The 15,077-nt window shown below is 40.8% G+C and overlaps 5 protein-coding genes across 5 annotated transcripts; all 5 read left to right on the top strand.

Annotated features, from left to right (window-relative positions):
* Positions 1-136: 136 nt before the first annotated feature.
* LSM04_009237 (uncharacterized protein) lies at positions 137-1,795 on the top strand (the record flags this gene model as incomplete). Its single annotated transcript, XM_067337187.1, has 1 exon — positions 137-1,795. The coding sequence occupies one exon, from the start codon at positions 137-139 to the stop codon at positions 1,793-1,795; it is 1,659 nt and encodes a 552-aa protein (XP_067189988.1).
* A 1,028-nt stretch (positions 1,796-2,823) lies between these two features.
* On the top strand, positions 2,824-5,556 carry LSM04_004227 (RHD3/Sey1; the record flags this gene model as incomplete). Its single annotated transcript, XM_067337185.1, has 1 exon — positions 2,824-5,556. The coding sequence occupies one exon, from the start codon at positions 2,824-2,826 to the stop codon at positions 5,554-5,556; it is 2,733 nt and encodes a 910-aa protein (XP_067189771.1).
* Positions 5,557-6,321: 765 nt separating this feature from the next.
* On the top strand, positions 6,322-7,593 carry LSM04_002514 (uncharacterized protein; the record flags this gene model as incomplete). Its single annotated transcript, XM_067337184.1, has 1 exon — positions 6,322-7,593. One exon carries the CDS (start codon positions 6,322-6,324, stop codon positions 7,591-7,593), a length of 1,272 nt encoding a protein of 423 aa, XP_067189673.1.
* A 1,095-nt stretch (positions 7,594-8,688) lies between these two features.
* On the top strand, positions 8,689-10,041 carry LSM04_006270 (uncharacterized protein; the record flags this gene model as incomplete). Its single annotated transcript, XM_067337183.1, has 1 exon — positions 8,689-10,041. The coding sequence occupies one exon, from the start codon at positions 8,689-8,691 to the stop codon at positions 10,039-10,041; it is 1,353 nt and encodes a 450-aa protein (XP_067189860.1).
* Positions 10,042-11,614: 1,573 nt separating this feature from the next.
* On the top strand, positions 11,615-14,461 carry LSM04_003770 (uncharacterized protein; the record flags this gene model as incomplete). The annotated part of the gene is made up of 1 exon (XM_067337182.1): positions 11,615-14,461. The coding sequence occupies one exon, from the start codon at positions 11,615-11,617 to the stop codon at positions 14,459-14,461; it is 2,847 nt and encodes a 948-aa protein (XP_067189744.1).
* Positions 14,462-15,077: the final 616 nt, after the last annotated feature.

Here is a 15,077-nt window from a genome sequence, read left to right as displayed (position 1 = left end):
ACCATCAAAACAACAAAATAAGCCATATAAGAAGATACTGTCTTATAGAAAAAAAGGACACAGGTCTTGCGTGGGTCGGTGTTTGAGTTCCGTAAACCGCTGAAAGGAGAGTGAAGAGTGAAGAGTAACTCACCACATGAGTGCTGAAGTTCATCAATACAATCCTTACGCGTATGGCGGGCAACCGACGCCTGGCGGGGATGTCGCTCCTATCGTTTGCAGTTCTCTCTCTGGCACTTATCCGGCTCCGGCATCCGGAGGTGCGGAGTCTGCACGCTTCGATAACCCGCCAAGACGAATTCCCTGCTGCTGCGAAGGTTTCCGCGAGGGGACTAGCCCAGCACACCACAGCAATGATCAACACCAGCATTTTCATCATCACCAGTATCATCATCACAGTCATCATAATCCAAATAATCCTGAGTATCAGCAGAGTCATTTTTCAGGATACTATGGGCAATATGGTGAGGGAACTGATGGACAAATGCCACAGAAGTACCGATCTTCGTCTCGCCGTTGCTACTGCTGCGTACCAGAACAGGAGGAATTACAAGAATGTGAGCGTCTGGCGAGGGAGAAACGGTACCAGTCGCTGCGTGCGGAGCGGGATCAACTAAAGACTGCATTGTATGATGATTTTTGGAAAAGCGAGGTGCAGCATCGTTCTGGTGCACCGAGTCATCGTTACCGGTCTAACACGGCTGATCTTCTTCGTTACTCACAAGGAACATTTTACCAGCAGGCTGTGGCGATGGAGCAGGATCGCCGACGGCAACAGCTACGGAGGGAAATTGAGGAGAGACGACGGGAGCTTAATGCACAAACACACACAAGCTATCCAATCTTTACCTCCACAAGATCAACAAAAGCGCCACGTATGATGATGACGCGGTCAAAAGTACGTCCGCGAACATCTGCCCGTGGTCCTGTGGTTATCTGCGCCACTGAAAGTTTGAAAAATCATAATTTTTGTTTTCAACGTAATCAACGGGATACCGGTGGGATTTCAACAGGAGCAGCAGCAACAAAAGGAACCAATACGGGCTGCAGTTCTCCACAGACTCATGTGAGGAGACAAGAGAGAATCTCTGTGCAGCCAGTTAAAAAAAGCAGTAATCCTACCGGAGAACAAACAGGAGTAACAGGTGTGGAAGCACCAGAGACCGAAAGAAATGTTACCGACGCCGTTACTTCAACGCAACCTATCACAGCTCATAAATTCAATGTTAAAAAATGGCGATCCCTACCGCCATCACCACGTGGTGTTACTCGCAGTAAGGGCTGCTGTTGCTGTTGCTGTTGCTGTTGCTGCCACGTTTGTCAGCCATGTGCCTCTTCCATGCGACCCAACGCGGCACGTTCTGCAGGTGCAATGGCTGATGCCAAACAGGTAACGGTTGCACCACCACCACCACAACAACAACAACAACAAAAACAGTCACAGCATAAGTCACAGCCAAAATTGCAGCATCAGACACAGCCACAGTCAACCTCGACTGTAATATCAAAGAATAAAGAGGAAGCGGCAGTTCCCGCACGCTCTGTTTCAACGACGCGGGGAACCGCTTCACCACTTTCCCAGTCTCAGCTTACTCTGGTGAATCACGGTAGAAAGGTTTATATAACTGATGATGCATACTTATTTCGCCGATCGCAAGTTATTGATCGATTGGAGCAAGATGGCTATGTACGACGCCTGAGTCCCACAACACGCAGCCCGAGCGCTCCGTTGCCGGAAAAAACACGCAAGTGGACGACAACGCGCAGCACAAGCGCTCACCGCGTGTGTGTATAGTAATAGAGCAAGAATACAAATTAGAGAAAGAAAAGCGGTGTGTTCTTTTTTCCATTTTTAATATTTGTACTTACAACGTATCTGTACCCCTTTTTTGACCTTTCGTTTTTTTTTTCTTTTCTGGTTTTCTTATTCCTATCTTGAGAACCTCTCTAAAAACTTTTCTTGTATTTATAAATTAGCGAGATTGGCTTCTTTCATTTTATGAATACTACTTTAGTAGATCCAGCTGTTCTTGCTATTTGTAGATGCAACTCAAAGAGAAAATAGGGGGACCGTTACAGAATCATCCCCTGTTTGAAGAAGCGGGAACCGAGAAGAAGAAATAGTTTTGTTTATACAGTCTTGTAATAGGGTGTTATAGAAGCAATGAAAGCGAAAACATGTATGTGTGATAGCCACCATTCCCATGGCATTTGGCGTTGTAAGTGTGATGATGTTAGATCTTTTTTTTTCGCCAATGTTTTTTTGTAATTATTTTCTGCTGTATTTAGCAGATGTCGTGCTGGATGGTGTTGTATTTTTTCTTTTTTTTTTTACTCTGTTTTCTTGTTTTCTATATGAAAATTATTGGGCCTGGAAACCGAGATGACTTCTGTTACCATGTATTTCTCTTTTCTTTCATCATTTTCTTCTTGTTAAGTATCATATATATACAAGATATATAAATATATATATATATATATATATATATATATATATATATATATTTATTTATATATACAAGATAAAAAGAAATAAAAAAGAAGCGTACGTTCGGACAAATAAAGAAGGTCTTTTCCTTTTTTCTCCTTCCTTCTTTCTCCTGCCTCTTTTCTTCAAAAAGCATCAAAAAGAAAAAGGCACACTGCGGGAACTGGGGAAAATCTCTACCACAGCGCGCGAGAAGAGAGTATATAGTAACAAAGGAATTCTAGCAAAGGGTGCAAGGAAATAGGGTCAAGAAAACAAAACACACACACAAAAAAAAAAAAACAAAGTTGTAATAGAGCACAAAAGAAAAAAAACGAAAAAAAAAAAGAGAGTGAATGGCTGCCTATGTTAACCGTGTGGTAGCAAAGGATACTCACCTAATCGATGACGATGGACAAATGCTTTCAGAAAAAGATATGACTGAGTTTTTCCTTGCTACACTAGGTGAAAAATGCGGCACAGATGCTCTCCACCACGTAGGCGTGAACTATCACGTTGTGGGAGTCTTTGGTGGTCAAAGTAGTGGTAAGTCTACCCTGTTGAATAACCTGTTTCATACGCGATTTCAGACAATGGATGAGTCACGTCGACGGGGACAGACAACGAAGGGTGCCTTCATTGCACGCGCTGTATTTGAGCCACAAGATGAGCAAACAGAAGAAGAATCAACAACACATTTAGCAGCAGCAGCAGCAGCAACAACGGGGGAATTATCAAAAAGCAAAGAAACAGATGAACTCTCGTCACCACTTTTTGTATTAGATTTTGAAGGAACAGATGGTATTGAACGTGGCGAAGATCAGAGTTTCGAACGTAAATTGTCTCTTTTTGCACTTAGTGTAGCAGATACACTAATTATTAATATGTGGGCCGTTGATGTGGGTCGCTACAATGCTGCTAATATGAGTCTCCTTCGAACTATTTTTGAGGTGAATCTACAACTTTTTGCCCATGATCGTTATGTAAAAGAGGAAAAACCTACACTTCTTGTTGTTCTACGTGATTTCACAGCCGATGATACAGTACACTATTACCAAACCGTGCGTCAATCATTAGACAAAATTTGGAGTAACATTGTTAAGCCAGAGGATTTTAAAGATGCAGGCATAGAGGACCTTTTTAATTTACGTTTTCATGTGTTACCACACTACAAGTTGCAGCGCCCTGCATTTGATAAGGCCATTAAAGATTTTTCTCGCTGGTTCACTGTACCATCGTGTGATAACTTTTTGTTTCATCGTCGTGAGATGTTTAGAGGTGTTCCACTTGATGGTATCCCTTCATACCTCTCAAGTTGCTGGGAAGTGATTAGCAATAGTAAAGACCTTGATATTCCAACACAACGTGAAATGTTGGCGAGACACCGTTGTACAGAGGTTAAACGTACTATTACAGCTACCTTTGAAGAGTGTTGTCGCGGCTATACGGAAAGGTTACAAAACGGGGAACTTCTGCCTCAACTGTCAAAGATGTTAGATGCTGAAGTGGAAAGACAGTTTTATGAGTTTCGTTCACAGACAAAACTTTATAATCCTACTATTGTGAAAGAAACATTAACAGAACTGGAAGAGGATCTCCTTGCAGCAGAGTTGAAGCTTCTTACACAATACGCAAAAACTATGGCGGTCGAGGTACTCGCTGCATTAGATACTACTATAAGTGTTTCTGTTGATGGGACTATACGATGGCTTTTACAAGAAACGCAATTAATACCTTTCGTTACTGGGAATCAAAACGTTCGTGGGGAGAGGGAAATAGAATCCAATGGTACTCTATTTGGCAGAACAAACAAGATTAATACTTTTATAATGGATAATAACAAGTGTAATAAGCTCGTGTATGAGTTTTGGTCAAGACTTTGCCGTGTTTTACAGACAGATCTTGAGGTCCTTTACAATAAGCAAGATCAGCAACGTCAGGGACAAGAATTAAAACCTCCGGGAACTCTCTACGGTCGTTTCTCTGTCCTTGTAGCTCATGATTTAGTAATGCAAGAGTGTATTGGACATGTGGTGATGGATGCAGTATACCAAAAAGTCTCTCACCGTTTTTCTTCAATGGCAGAAAATGCAAGTGAGACGATTCATCAGGCCTTTGAGCGTGTTTTAACCCGAAGAGCTGATGGGACGGTACGGTTCTTTAATACCACAAAAGGACTTCAAAATGCTGAGCCACAAGCCCGTCAATCTGGTCTCGTGTTACTCGGCTGTTTACTGTATTATCGCCTGAAACTTGAACATAAGGAGGCTAATAATGAATGTGAAGAAAACAATATTCATGACAAAATAAGCATCAGCAGCAATATTAGTAGAAAATGCAGCCGGGCTATGAAACATTTATTAAGTGAGCGCCGTAGCTTACGAATCCGTGATAATAACGCAGAAAAAAGATTTTTCTTACATTATTCAACTATATCAGAACCTCCGCATTATCCGACTGATGTTACTATAATGACACCTGGATCAGCTGTAACACCAGAAAATACTATTGATGGAGATTGTATTTTACTTAGTCAGCAGGCGGTGCAACGTGTATTTGACCTTTATACTCAAAAATGTGAATTTACCGTACAAACGCAACTTCGCAATATTGAGAGTGGTAAACAAAACTTACCAGCATGGGTGCTACCAGCATTACTTCTTTTAGGATGGAATGAGTTATGGTACGTGGTGTCTTCTCCAATGTTGCTTTTACTTGTTGTAATTATAGCAGTTATATTTTTCAGGGGTTTCATTATCTCTCAATGGGAGGCATTTGAAGAGACTGCACCTACTTGGCTGGTTTTGGCTATCCAAACTTTTCTTCGACATTTACAAAATGTGTATGAATCTATAATGCCTCCAGTTTCTGGTAGAGACCGTGAGGCTGAGACTGTTATTGCTCCTGCTGATGGTGATAATGTGGAGGATAACAGTAGTGTACGACACAGGGATCCGATAAGATCTTTTGATGTTACGGCACAACCACAATCAGCAGCAGCAACAGTAAGGCCTAATCGAGAAGTGTCATCTACCTCTACCTCAGGAAGTACTCTCGTACGACGGATGAATAAAGAAAAAGTTATGTAATTCACCCGTTTGAGGAACTAGATATCATTCGGCTATAAAAACTGAAATTGTTAAGATTGAAAGACGTACGCATAACTCTTTCCTCCTCTATTATGGTATTCCATGAAAAATGAAGAGAAATTAGAAGGCTCAAGGCAAAAGAAGAAAAACGGACTTTTTTTGTTGCCCTCCTTACTATTAATCTGATCTAGTTCTTTTCTATCTCCATCGGAACTGAAGTCTGAGTTGGTTTCCCATCCGTTTTTTAATTTGGTGTTTTCTTTTTATTTTGGTATTTCGTTTATTTTTCCTTTAGTGTACTCGCATTGTTTGTGCTTTCCTTTTAATTTGCTTTCACTTTTCGGCGATGTAATCGGATGTAATGCACATTCGACAAGAAAATCAAACGGTTTGTTCCACGTTTTGTTTTCTTAACTAAGTACCAATGAATCTGAGAGGGATAGTTTTCTGTGGAAACATAGAAAATGATTCATTAAATAAATAATTTTTTTTTATTTTCTGGAACTTTTGTTATATTCATTTTCCCTTTTCTTTTTACGTCCTTGTAGGTATTTTGTTTGTAAACTTCAAACATCAAGGGAGGGTTAAGCTTTAAAAAAAGCAAAAGAAAAAAAAAACAACAAACAAAGAAACAAAGAAACTAGAGGGTTACAAACATCGAGCTGCAGACATTTAACGGAAAGAACTAGAAAGCAGATACTCAGTTTTAGCAGAACAACTGTACATCATTACTACACATCAAATACATAAATTCTATTCAAGAAGATGTCAGTAAAAGTTCCTGAAGAGTCAGTTCAGTACCAATCTCACAATCACTGCCAATGTGATTTCTGTAACAGTCGCCGTACTGTCAATGCGAAGAAGTTTGGCGTCAGCAGCCGAGTTGCAAATCTCCAGGCGTTGCAGCGGCAAAACAATTGTTGCTGTTCCTGCCATGAAGTATTGGCAGGAGGCTCACTGAAAGGAAAGACAACACCATCTTTTGAACTCGACCATCCGGAGCATCATGTGAATCAAACGGCACTCAACGCCAAGATGGGCCGTACAGGACTACCCGGTGGTGATAAGTACACTATCTCAACAGGCCACACTGTTGGTGGAAAGGGATATAGCTTCGGTGGTACTGGAACGATGACACGTGAAGAGCGTGAGAAGGCGGCGATGGAAGATCTAGACCGCCTCGAACGACTTCTTATTCTTGAGCACAAGTCACGTGTAAAGGCAGCAGCAGACGCGGGAAATCTTGAGATGCGACAGTCAACTGGTAAAGGAATGCGTCCAGTGCCATTTGATGCAAAAGATAATGCTGCAGAAGCAACCGCTGGTGGTGCTAATGTTCCTGAAATGTCAACACGGGATGCGGGATTGAATGGAACACCAGTGCAAGGAACTGTTGTGGTGCAACCTGGTACAATTCGTGAGGCGTACGATCTTGCAGAACGTTGCTCTGTTACTCCACCTCCTCAGTGTGAGGTGTCCCACCGCCTGCAGCACACCATCGATGATGTACGTGCTGTGGCGAGCGATCCTATTAACCGGAAGAACCCAACCACACTCCGCCGTGTGCTGCAGCGTGAGGGTGTTGCAGGCGTAACACCAACATCATCCGATAAGAGTGAGGGACAGAATGTTGTGGATAATGGTGATGCGGCTGCGGCGAGACCCGCTATTAACTTTGGGCCTCGACCGGAAGGTGCGGGTGTTGTGTGGCGTAAAATTGGGCCAAGTATGCAGGAGGATGTCGCCGCAGCGGCGGAAGATATGGGGAATGTGGATAATCGTGACCTGTGGATGTCCACAGCAGTGAAGGGGAAAAGTTCAAAACAGGCAACTGTTGAGGCTGAGAAAACCAATTTGAATGGTTCAAGGACTCCCAATGGTTCAGGTACGGCACCTGCTGTTATGGCGGATCTTGCGAAGAGTTCACCGGGTGCGTATGCCGCCATTTCACTACAGAAGCAGCATCAGAAGGGTGGAGCTGCCGAGACTCCCTCTCCAATTCCTACCGTTCGTGGAGCTGACGAGACACGTATTTAACTTCTTGGAGGAAAGCGCTATATATAATAAACAAACACATACAGAGAAAACCCGAGAGTGAGAGTATGTGAGAGAGAGAGAGAGAAGCAAAAGAAATAAAAGATAGCAGAAAATATCTGATTATTGAGACTCTCAGTGTGACACAAACATTGATGAGACACATGATGGGTTTTTGCATGTTTTTTTTTATTATTTTTATTGTGATTTTATCCTAATATGGGCTAATTGGGAAAAAATCACGGGTTCAAGACGAACAAAAGAGAGAAAAGATAAAAAGAGAAATGAGAAAATATAATTTCTCTTTCTATTTATTTTTCTCTTTTTTCTTTTCTTTCTTTCTTTCTTTCTTTCTTTGTGTTGTACCTTGTTTTTGTCTCTGAAGCTTTCTATTTGAGTCTTCGCATATGTATGTGTATTCGTGTTTGTATTTTCAGCGCTGCACTGGGTTTAAGTGAAGAAAGATATGAAGAAAGAAATGTAGATGACATTCATAACTAAATGTAGTCAAGGGGGTGTTTCCACCTAATCCCGGGACCAAGTAGGAAGAAAGAGCAAAAAAAAAAAAACAAACAAATTATGGGAAAGTATAAGGGAATATGGGCGAGTTACTTATCTTCCTTGCGCATTTTCTTCTTTTTGCTGACTGAGAACAGAGAAACGGGTGGTGCTAGAGTTTCCTGCAAGATGTATTTTATCACTGTTACTTGTAAGCAATATATACCTATTTTTGCATTTTTCCTATATGTATTCAATTTTTGAAAATAAGAGCAAATGAAACACAAAAACCAAAAGAAAAAGAGAGATAGTTCTATCTCTTAATATAACTGCAATTTATGACTATTTTAACCGAAATCGATTCACTGTAATTTTATTGCATCATATAGACTTTTCTTCTTCTTTTACACTTCATTCATTGATTTATTCGATTACTACCCATTTGTATTAACAGAAACTAGCTAGTGGAAAGGTACGTTTCTCTACATATACATTATATACATTATATATATATATATATAGGGGAAGAGTAACAAATAAACCCGAAAAGGCAAGAAAAAGAAAAAAAAAGCAAGAGCAAATTCACTGTGTAAAGTACAAATGATCCGCGATCAGTGCAAGACATTCTGTCAGTGTTCCTACTGCGCCGGTCGTACAGAACGTCAAGCAAACGTTGGCAACGGCACATTACTTCCCAACAAGGAGGGATGCAGTAAGGATGAATTATACTTGCGAACCCTAAATGAGAGTCTGCGTACGAAGAGTCTTATGGCCAGCTCAAAGAATGCACACCGATTTAAACCAGATGAAATGCTGCAGAGCACAAGAGGTGATATGGCGAGGGCTGCACTGACCGTTCCAGTGCGTCGCCGTGATCGTCTGCAGGAACTTCTCATTCTTGAAAACAAGGAACGCATGAAGACGGAACGTCAATTACGATGCGATCGCATTCATTCCGGTTTCTCTGCTGATGATGAATATGGCGTGCGTGATCAGGCCGTTGGTCCACAGGATGATCTCCCACGCTCCCCTGCAGAAGAAGATATCACTGCAGCAGCTGCAGGAACAGGAAAGTTTCAACCCGTGTGCTCTGCAGAGGAAGATTTACAAGGTGCACTGCAGACTATTAAGAAAATTACGGATACCCACGCTGCGGGAGATCCTAAGGGACCACTTTCAACAGAGGCAATTCATGAACTACGTCGTCTTGTAGCTACACAAGATGAAAAGACAAGGAAGATGGTTGCAGATTGTCCGGAACAACCACACACCTGCAATCATTGCCTCGCTGTAAATGTGCAAGGAAAACATCAGTGCCAGTTACCTCCGCACATGTTATTAAAAGACTCACAGCTTCCTTCTATCCGCGGCACCAGAACACGACGCTATGTATACAATCCACACCCATACGGTTCTGGTGTCGTGTGGCTCCCACTGGAGGAGGGAGTTGACACGGCGGCGGCAGCTGAAAGGCGTAAGAATGGCACTAGCAGCAGCGGCAGCAGTGTGGATTCAGACGAAAAGGTGGAGGACGCGTATCAATACCCAGGAAGTACGTACAATCAACACAAGCACAAGGTGAAGACGGCAGCCCGGACTGCAGGAGAGAATGAGAAGGAAAAGGGAATGGAAACAACATTGACTAATGGTGATCGTACCCAGTTAAATGGAACACACAAAACAAGCAATAAGGTCGACAGCAGTGTAAATGTGAAGAATGGTCATGAGACTAAGGAAGCAGCAACGAGGGAACCGTTACCATACAAGAGTTCTGCTGTATTCTGGCGTACTACCAATCAGGATCGGGCAGCACAAATGAAAAGTTTCTTGGAGTTTCAGAAGATGCATAAAGATGCTTCTCGTGTATATGCAGAGAGTGCATTGAGACGTCCCTCGGACAGGAATGCAGGAGATAACTCTGCTCCTGCTGCCGCCACAGGTTCTTACAATTGATTGTAAGAAAAAAAAAAGAAAGAAGAAGGTATTACACTCTGTGCGACGAGTATTTCTTCAAGAGTAAAATGTCTCACTACGAGAAGAGAGTATAAGAAGAAAGAAAAAGAAAAGAAGGGAAATAGTGGAAGACCTAATTTAACGGAGCTGTTTGCAGCTGAAGGTTTCTTTTTGATATTCTTTTTTCTTAGTACTCGATTGCTCTAAATTTATCTCTTTGCATATATTCCTACTTTTTGTGGGTAAAATACAATAATGTAAGCTTCCATTCACTTCACTGTTATATTGCTCTCCGTTATTTTTCTACCTTTTCCTTTTTATTCATGAGATATCTCTACGATACAGCAAAAAATAAAAAGATTTTTCTTTTATTGAGCATTCTTTTTCACTCCCTAGAATCACCTTTTTTTGGTTTCTGGGTTACCATTTGCTGACTTGTTTCACATTTTACTATTTGCTTCATGCTGCTAAGCCATGTTGGGCAGAGGTAAGTAGAAAGATGAGTTCCAGTGATGGGAACTGACACATATGTATAGTGGAACCTCTACATATATATATTGTATATATTTGTATATATTTATTTTTATATACACAAATACATTGTCTTGTAATCATATATGTATGTTATTGTATGTATATATTGTTTTTCCTTTTTCAATCATTTTTAATATTGAGAGGGAAGAAAAAAAAAATCATTGATAGAAGTGTAGATATGTAGTGAAATTTGTATCTTTCTCTTTCTATAGGGGAAAAAGAAAAGAAGGATGGGGAAATGAAAGACGAAAAAAGCACAAAAAAAATGTATACAGATGGAGAGATATGAAGATTAATGTGAGTTATATACATACTCAATTGAGGAGAACACAACAGGAAAAGAAAAAGAAAATAAAAAAATAACTGACGAATTACATTCTTGTTAAGAGATTTTAGATGCGTTAAGTCAACAATCTCTTAAATTGCTAATATGTATGGGTTTGTCTGAATGTGCGTTTTTTCCTCTTTTTTTTTTCTTGCTCTCTCACGTCACCGCTACCGTTACTTCTATGGGAAAAAGTGTAAAAGTTATAGATGAAGGGAAGAACGCTGACTTTTATAAAATGTTTATATTACTACTTTCTTTCATAACCGTTTCTGGAAATAACGCAAAGTGTAGTTTTCACTCTTTCATGCATTCATTCATTCTTTTTTCTTTGTTCTCTTTTCTTTTCCCTATTCCATTCATGCACTCTTCCACTTTTTCATGATTTTCCTTCTGTTTTACTCACACCTAATAAAAAAAATCATTGGATTAATTTCCCTCTTGAGATGTTTTTTTTTTGTCTTCTTTCTTGTCTAAACTATTATTTTTTTTTTCCCCTTCTTCTTTTCTTTGTCTCCTTATTGAACCTCTACACACTTCTCTAGGGTCCCGAGAAAAGGAAATAAAGAAAGCACGCACACAAAGCAAAAACGAAAAGCAAATAAACAAAGAAACAAACGGAAGGTAGTATATTGCAGAAAGGAAGAGTTCTAGTGGCTCTGAAAGAGAAAGAAAAAAAATTATTTCCTCTTCTTTTCCGTATTACTAGTGTAGATGCCAATTAAGGCTAAACCCATTGATCCCAACAGAGCCCGTCTTGCTGCACGTGGTCAGTGGTCGCAACTGAACGGCACTACTACACCTCCACGTACTAACAACACACGGAATGTCACTCGTACCGTTAGTAATAACAGTCATATCGGTAGTAGTAGTAGTAGTAGTAGTAGTACAAGTTCAAGCGATGCAAGTAGTACAACTCAGGAAAGACGTCGTGTGATGAAAAATAATGTCGTTAGTGCAAAGAAAGATGAGGTGAAAGAAAGCGTTAAACCGGCGTTTTTAACCAATACACGTCCGATAGATGATTATGACGGAAGTGAGACATCAAACAGTGATCCAGAGTTGTATAGGGCAGCACGGGAACGAACAAGACGTTTTCTTTATCCGAATGAACGTCCCTTCAAAAAGATAAATGTCATCACAAGTAGCAATAGTGCTAGTACTAGCAAGAATGATAAAAATGATGGGAAAACTGGTGAGAGTAAAATCACTGAGGTAATGGAGAAAAATCCATCTGTTGTATCCACATCAACTAATGTAACAGCGGTTAAACCGCAGATGTATAGAAACAGTCAATCTAAAGAAGAAAAAGAGGAAGTGAAATATATTGCAAGAAGAGCTAATGATAATAATAATAATAATTATTATTATTATTATTCTAAAGGTAAGAAGAAGGATGTTGAAGTTGATGATTGTAATAATACGGATAGCGATAACTATTCTCCTCAGACTGTACAACCACTTGTCGTACAGGAGGCGCTTCGTGGAACAGCAGACACAACAGACAGTGTGTCACAAAGTGACTTTTCTCGCTTGCTTGAACTTCTCGCGGAAGATGTTCAGAAAGAAAAAAAAGGTGCATTGAAAGAAAAAGAGGGTACAGCAACATCAACTCCTGTCGAAGACTCATTCTCTGCACAACCAAAGAAAGAAGATTCAGGGATTATAAAAAGTTATGTTCGTCCCCCACGAAATTTTGCTGAGTTACAAGACAGGGCACTTTTGCAGCTGTACAATGCCCAAGAAGAGAAAGGTGATAGAAAGTATTTTATAGCTACTGACCACACTTCAGAGGCGTTTACGTTGGCTTCACTGGAAGTTGCTGCTGCGAAGGGTGAAGAATCCTCTGGACAGAGATATGTTGATCCAGAATCTTCGTTGCTATTAGGTGAGAGAGATGAATATGTTCAACCCTATGGGACTCCACTTTCTTTTATGGAAATTGTTTATGCAGAGCGTGCCCGACGTAATGCACGAGCAGCACTGCATAAACGACTTGAAAGTGGTGAAGAATCTCTTTCAAATTGTAATGTTGATGCACTTGTGTCGGCGGACGCTGATGTTCTTGCAGTTACTGCTGAAGAGTCATTAAATCGTTTTATGGCTAGTGCACGATGTATTGAGGCGATGGTACATAACCGTCATGTAATGGATGAATTGGGAGGTTTCTTATTTAAGTACCACAAGTTATTTTTACAGGCTGGTATAGGTGATGGTAATTCTAGTGATGTGATTCGTGAGTACTCACACGAGGCATTTGAGGTTTATGAGCGATATAGCCGTCGTGTGAGTGCATTTCTTCTCCAACAACTCAAACGTCAAGTGCCAAATTTTAATGTAGAGGAGTTTGTGTTAACTCTCTATGATGTGAATCTTCAATCCGATGAAACTATTAAGCGTGGTAATAATAATAATAATAATAATAATACTAATAATGACAAAGGTGATAATGATGGAATTGTTGATGTTTATGGTCCGACAGAGGCGATGGATATTTTATCATATCCTGCACGACGTTTACTGCAATCAATGTCCTCTTTCAATGAGTTCTGTGCATTTATGGATGACTTTATTGCTGAGGAGTACGGTGTGGAGAAGGTTGTGGTAACAGATGAGAAGAGTGGTGTTGGCGCTAATGCGAATACCTTCCGCACGGCGGAGGATGATGTGATCGTCACTGCAGGAGCGAGAGGCATTCGGGCACTATTGGCGAAAACACCACCACCAGCACAACCACTAACAACAACAACAACAATAGAAACAACAACCTCACTAAGTTTGGAGCAGGGGAACACTCTGCAGTTATCCAAGGAGGGTGAAAGTAACAATAATAATAATAATAATAATAATAATAACAGCCGTGTTAATACACTGTCTTTCAGCGGCCGTGGTATTGAAGCAAAAACAGATGTAAAGCAACAACAACAACAAAAAGAAGCTTCAATCTTCACGGAAGGACCCACCGATCATGCCGAGTCAACATCTGCACTAACTGCCAGTTCTCTCTCGGCTTTTACTCTCCTCTCGCGTCTGCCGCTTTCTCACACACCAACAGCTCCACGAGCCTCCATGACTTCTTCACAGTGCAGCAATCAACACAACTCACTTTCGTCCTTTTCCGGCCCACGACGTGCACCGCGGCGACCGGAAGCCGTACCGGGACGAAATCTCCCGCCCATTACCTCAACGAACAGCAATAACAATAACAACAGCGGGGAGCGGGAAAGCATGCAAAACACCGTACAGGCAAGGTCTGTGCAGGGACCAGCGATGCCAACGGAAAGGATTGCGGGTGGATCTAACACGGCGCCCGGTACGAAGGAAAGGCGAGGGATGGCTGGCAGCAGCAACAACAATAACAACAATAGCATTAATAATAATAATAACAGGGGCCCAGCAAGAAGTACAGCTGGACGGACACATTCTAGATCTGCTGGCAGTGGTGATACAAGGAATAATCGCGGTGATGCCAGGAGCCGGAGTGGGGCCAGGAAGAACACGGAGCCTACTAGTGGTACAGTAGGCACGAAAATGCTAAGAAAGATGATGAGGACACCATAATGAAATGATTAAAAAAAAGAAAGCAAGAGCGATGCTAATAGGTTTTTTGTTTAAACTGTTTGACTGGATTTTTCAAATACCATATTTATTTGTTCTGTGGTAGCTCGGTAGTGTGCTACCGGATTTAATGTATCATTATTTTATGAATCAACTGTTGTTTATGATTTGGTAGACAAAAAAAAAGACGATAAAAACGAACGAGCATGTGAAACTTTAACGACATGCTAATTATACTTATATTTTCGGAATCTATTTCCTCTATTTTTGTGTTCCACCTCCTTCATTTTTTCGTTTTTTTTGTCGTTTTGGTTTTTCCTATTTGGTAAATTTCCTTTTGATTTAGGTACATGTTTATTTTTCTCGATCATTTCACTTAGTTTCTGTCTCTCCATGCTTGCAAATTTTTTTTTTGTATTGTTCCTTTTTTGTTTGATAGGCGGCGGCAAGGCATCTGCTACACACTTCTTGGTTTTAAAAAGTTTTTTTTTCTTTCCAGAGAATCGCAGCCATACCTACGCACGCAGCGAACAGGAAGAAAAGGAAACACCGCCTCATACATATCAAAGTAAACGAAGAATTTCACGAGGGTATTCTTGTACATATACTGTATACAGAA

This window comes from Trypanosoma melophagium (assembly GCF_022059095.1).
Source record: "Trypanosoma melophagium isolate St. Kilda chromosome Unknown ctg3segment0, whole genome shotgun sequence".
Classification (NCBI taxonomy): domain Eukaryota; phylum Euglenozoa; class Kinetoplastea; order Trypanosomatida; family Trypanosomatidae; genus Trypanosoma; species Trypanosoma melophagium.
The sequence above is the reverse complement of the archived record's forward strand: the minus strand, read 5'-3'. Positions and strand labels throughout refer to the sequence as shown.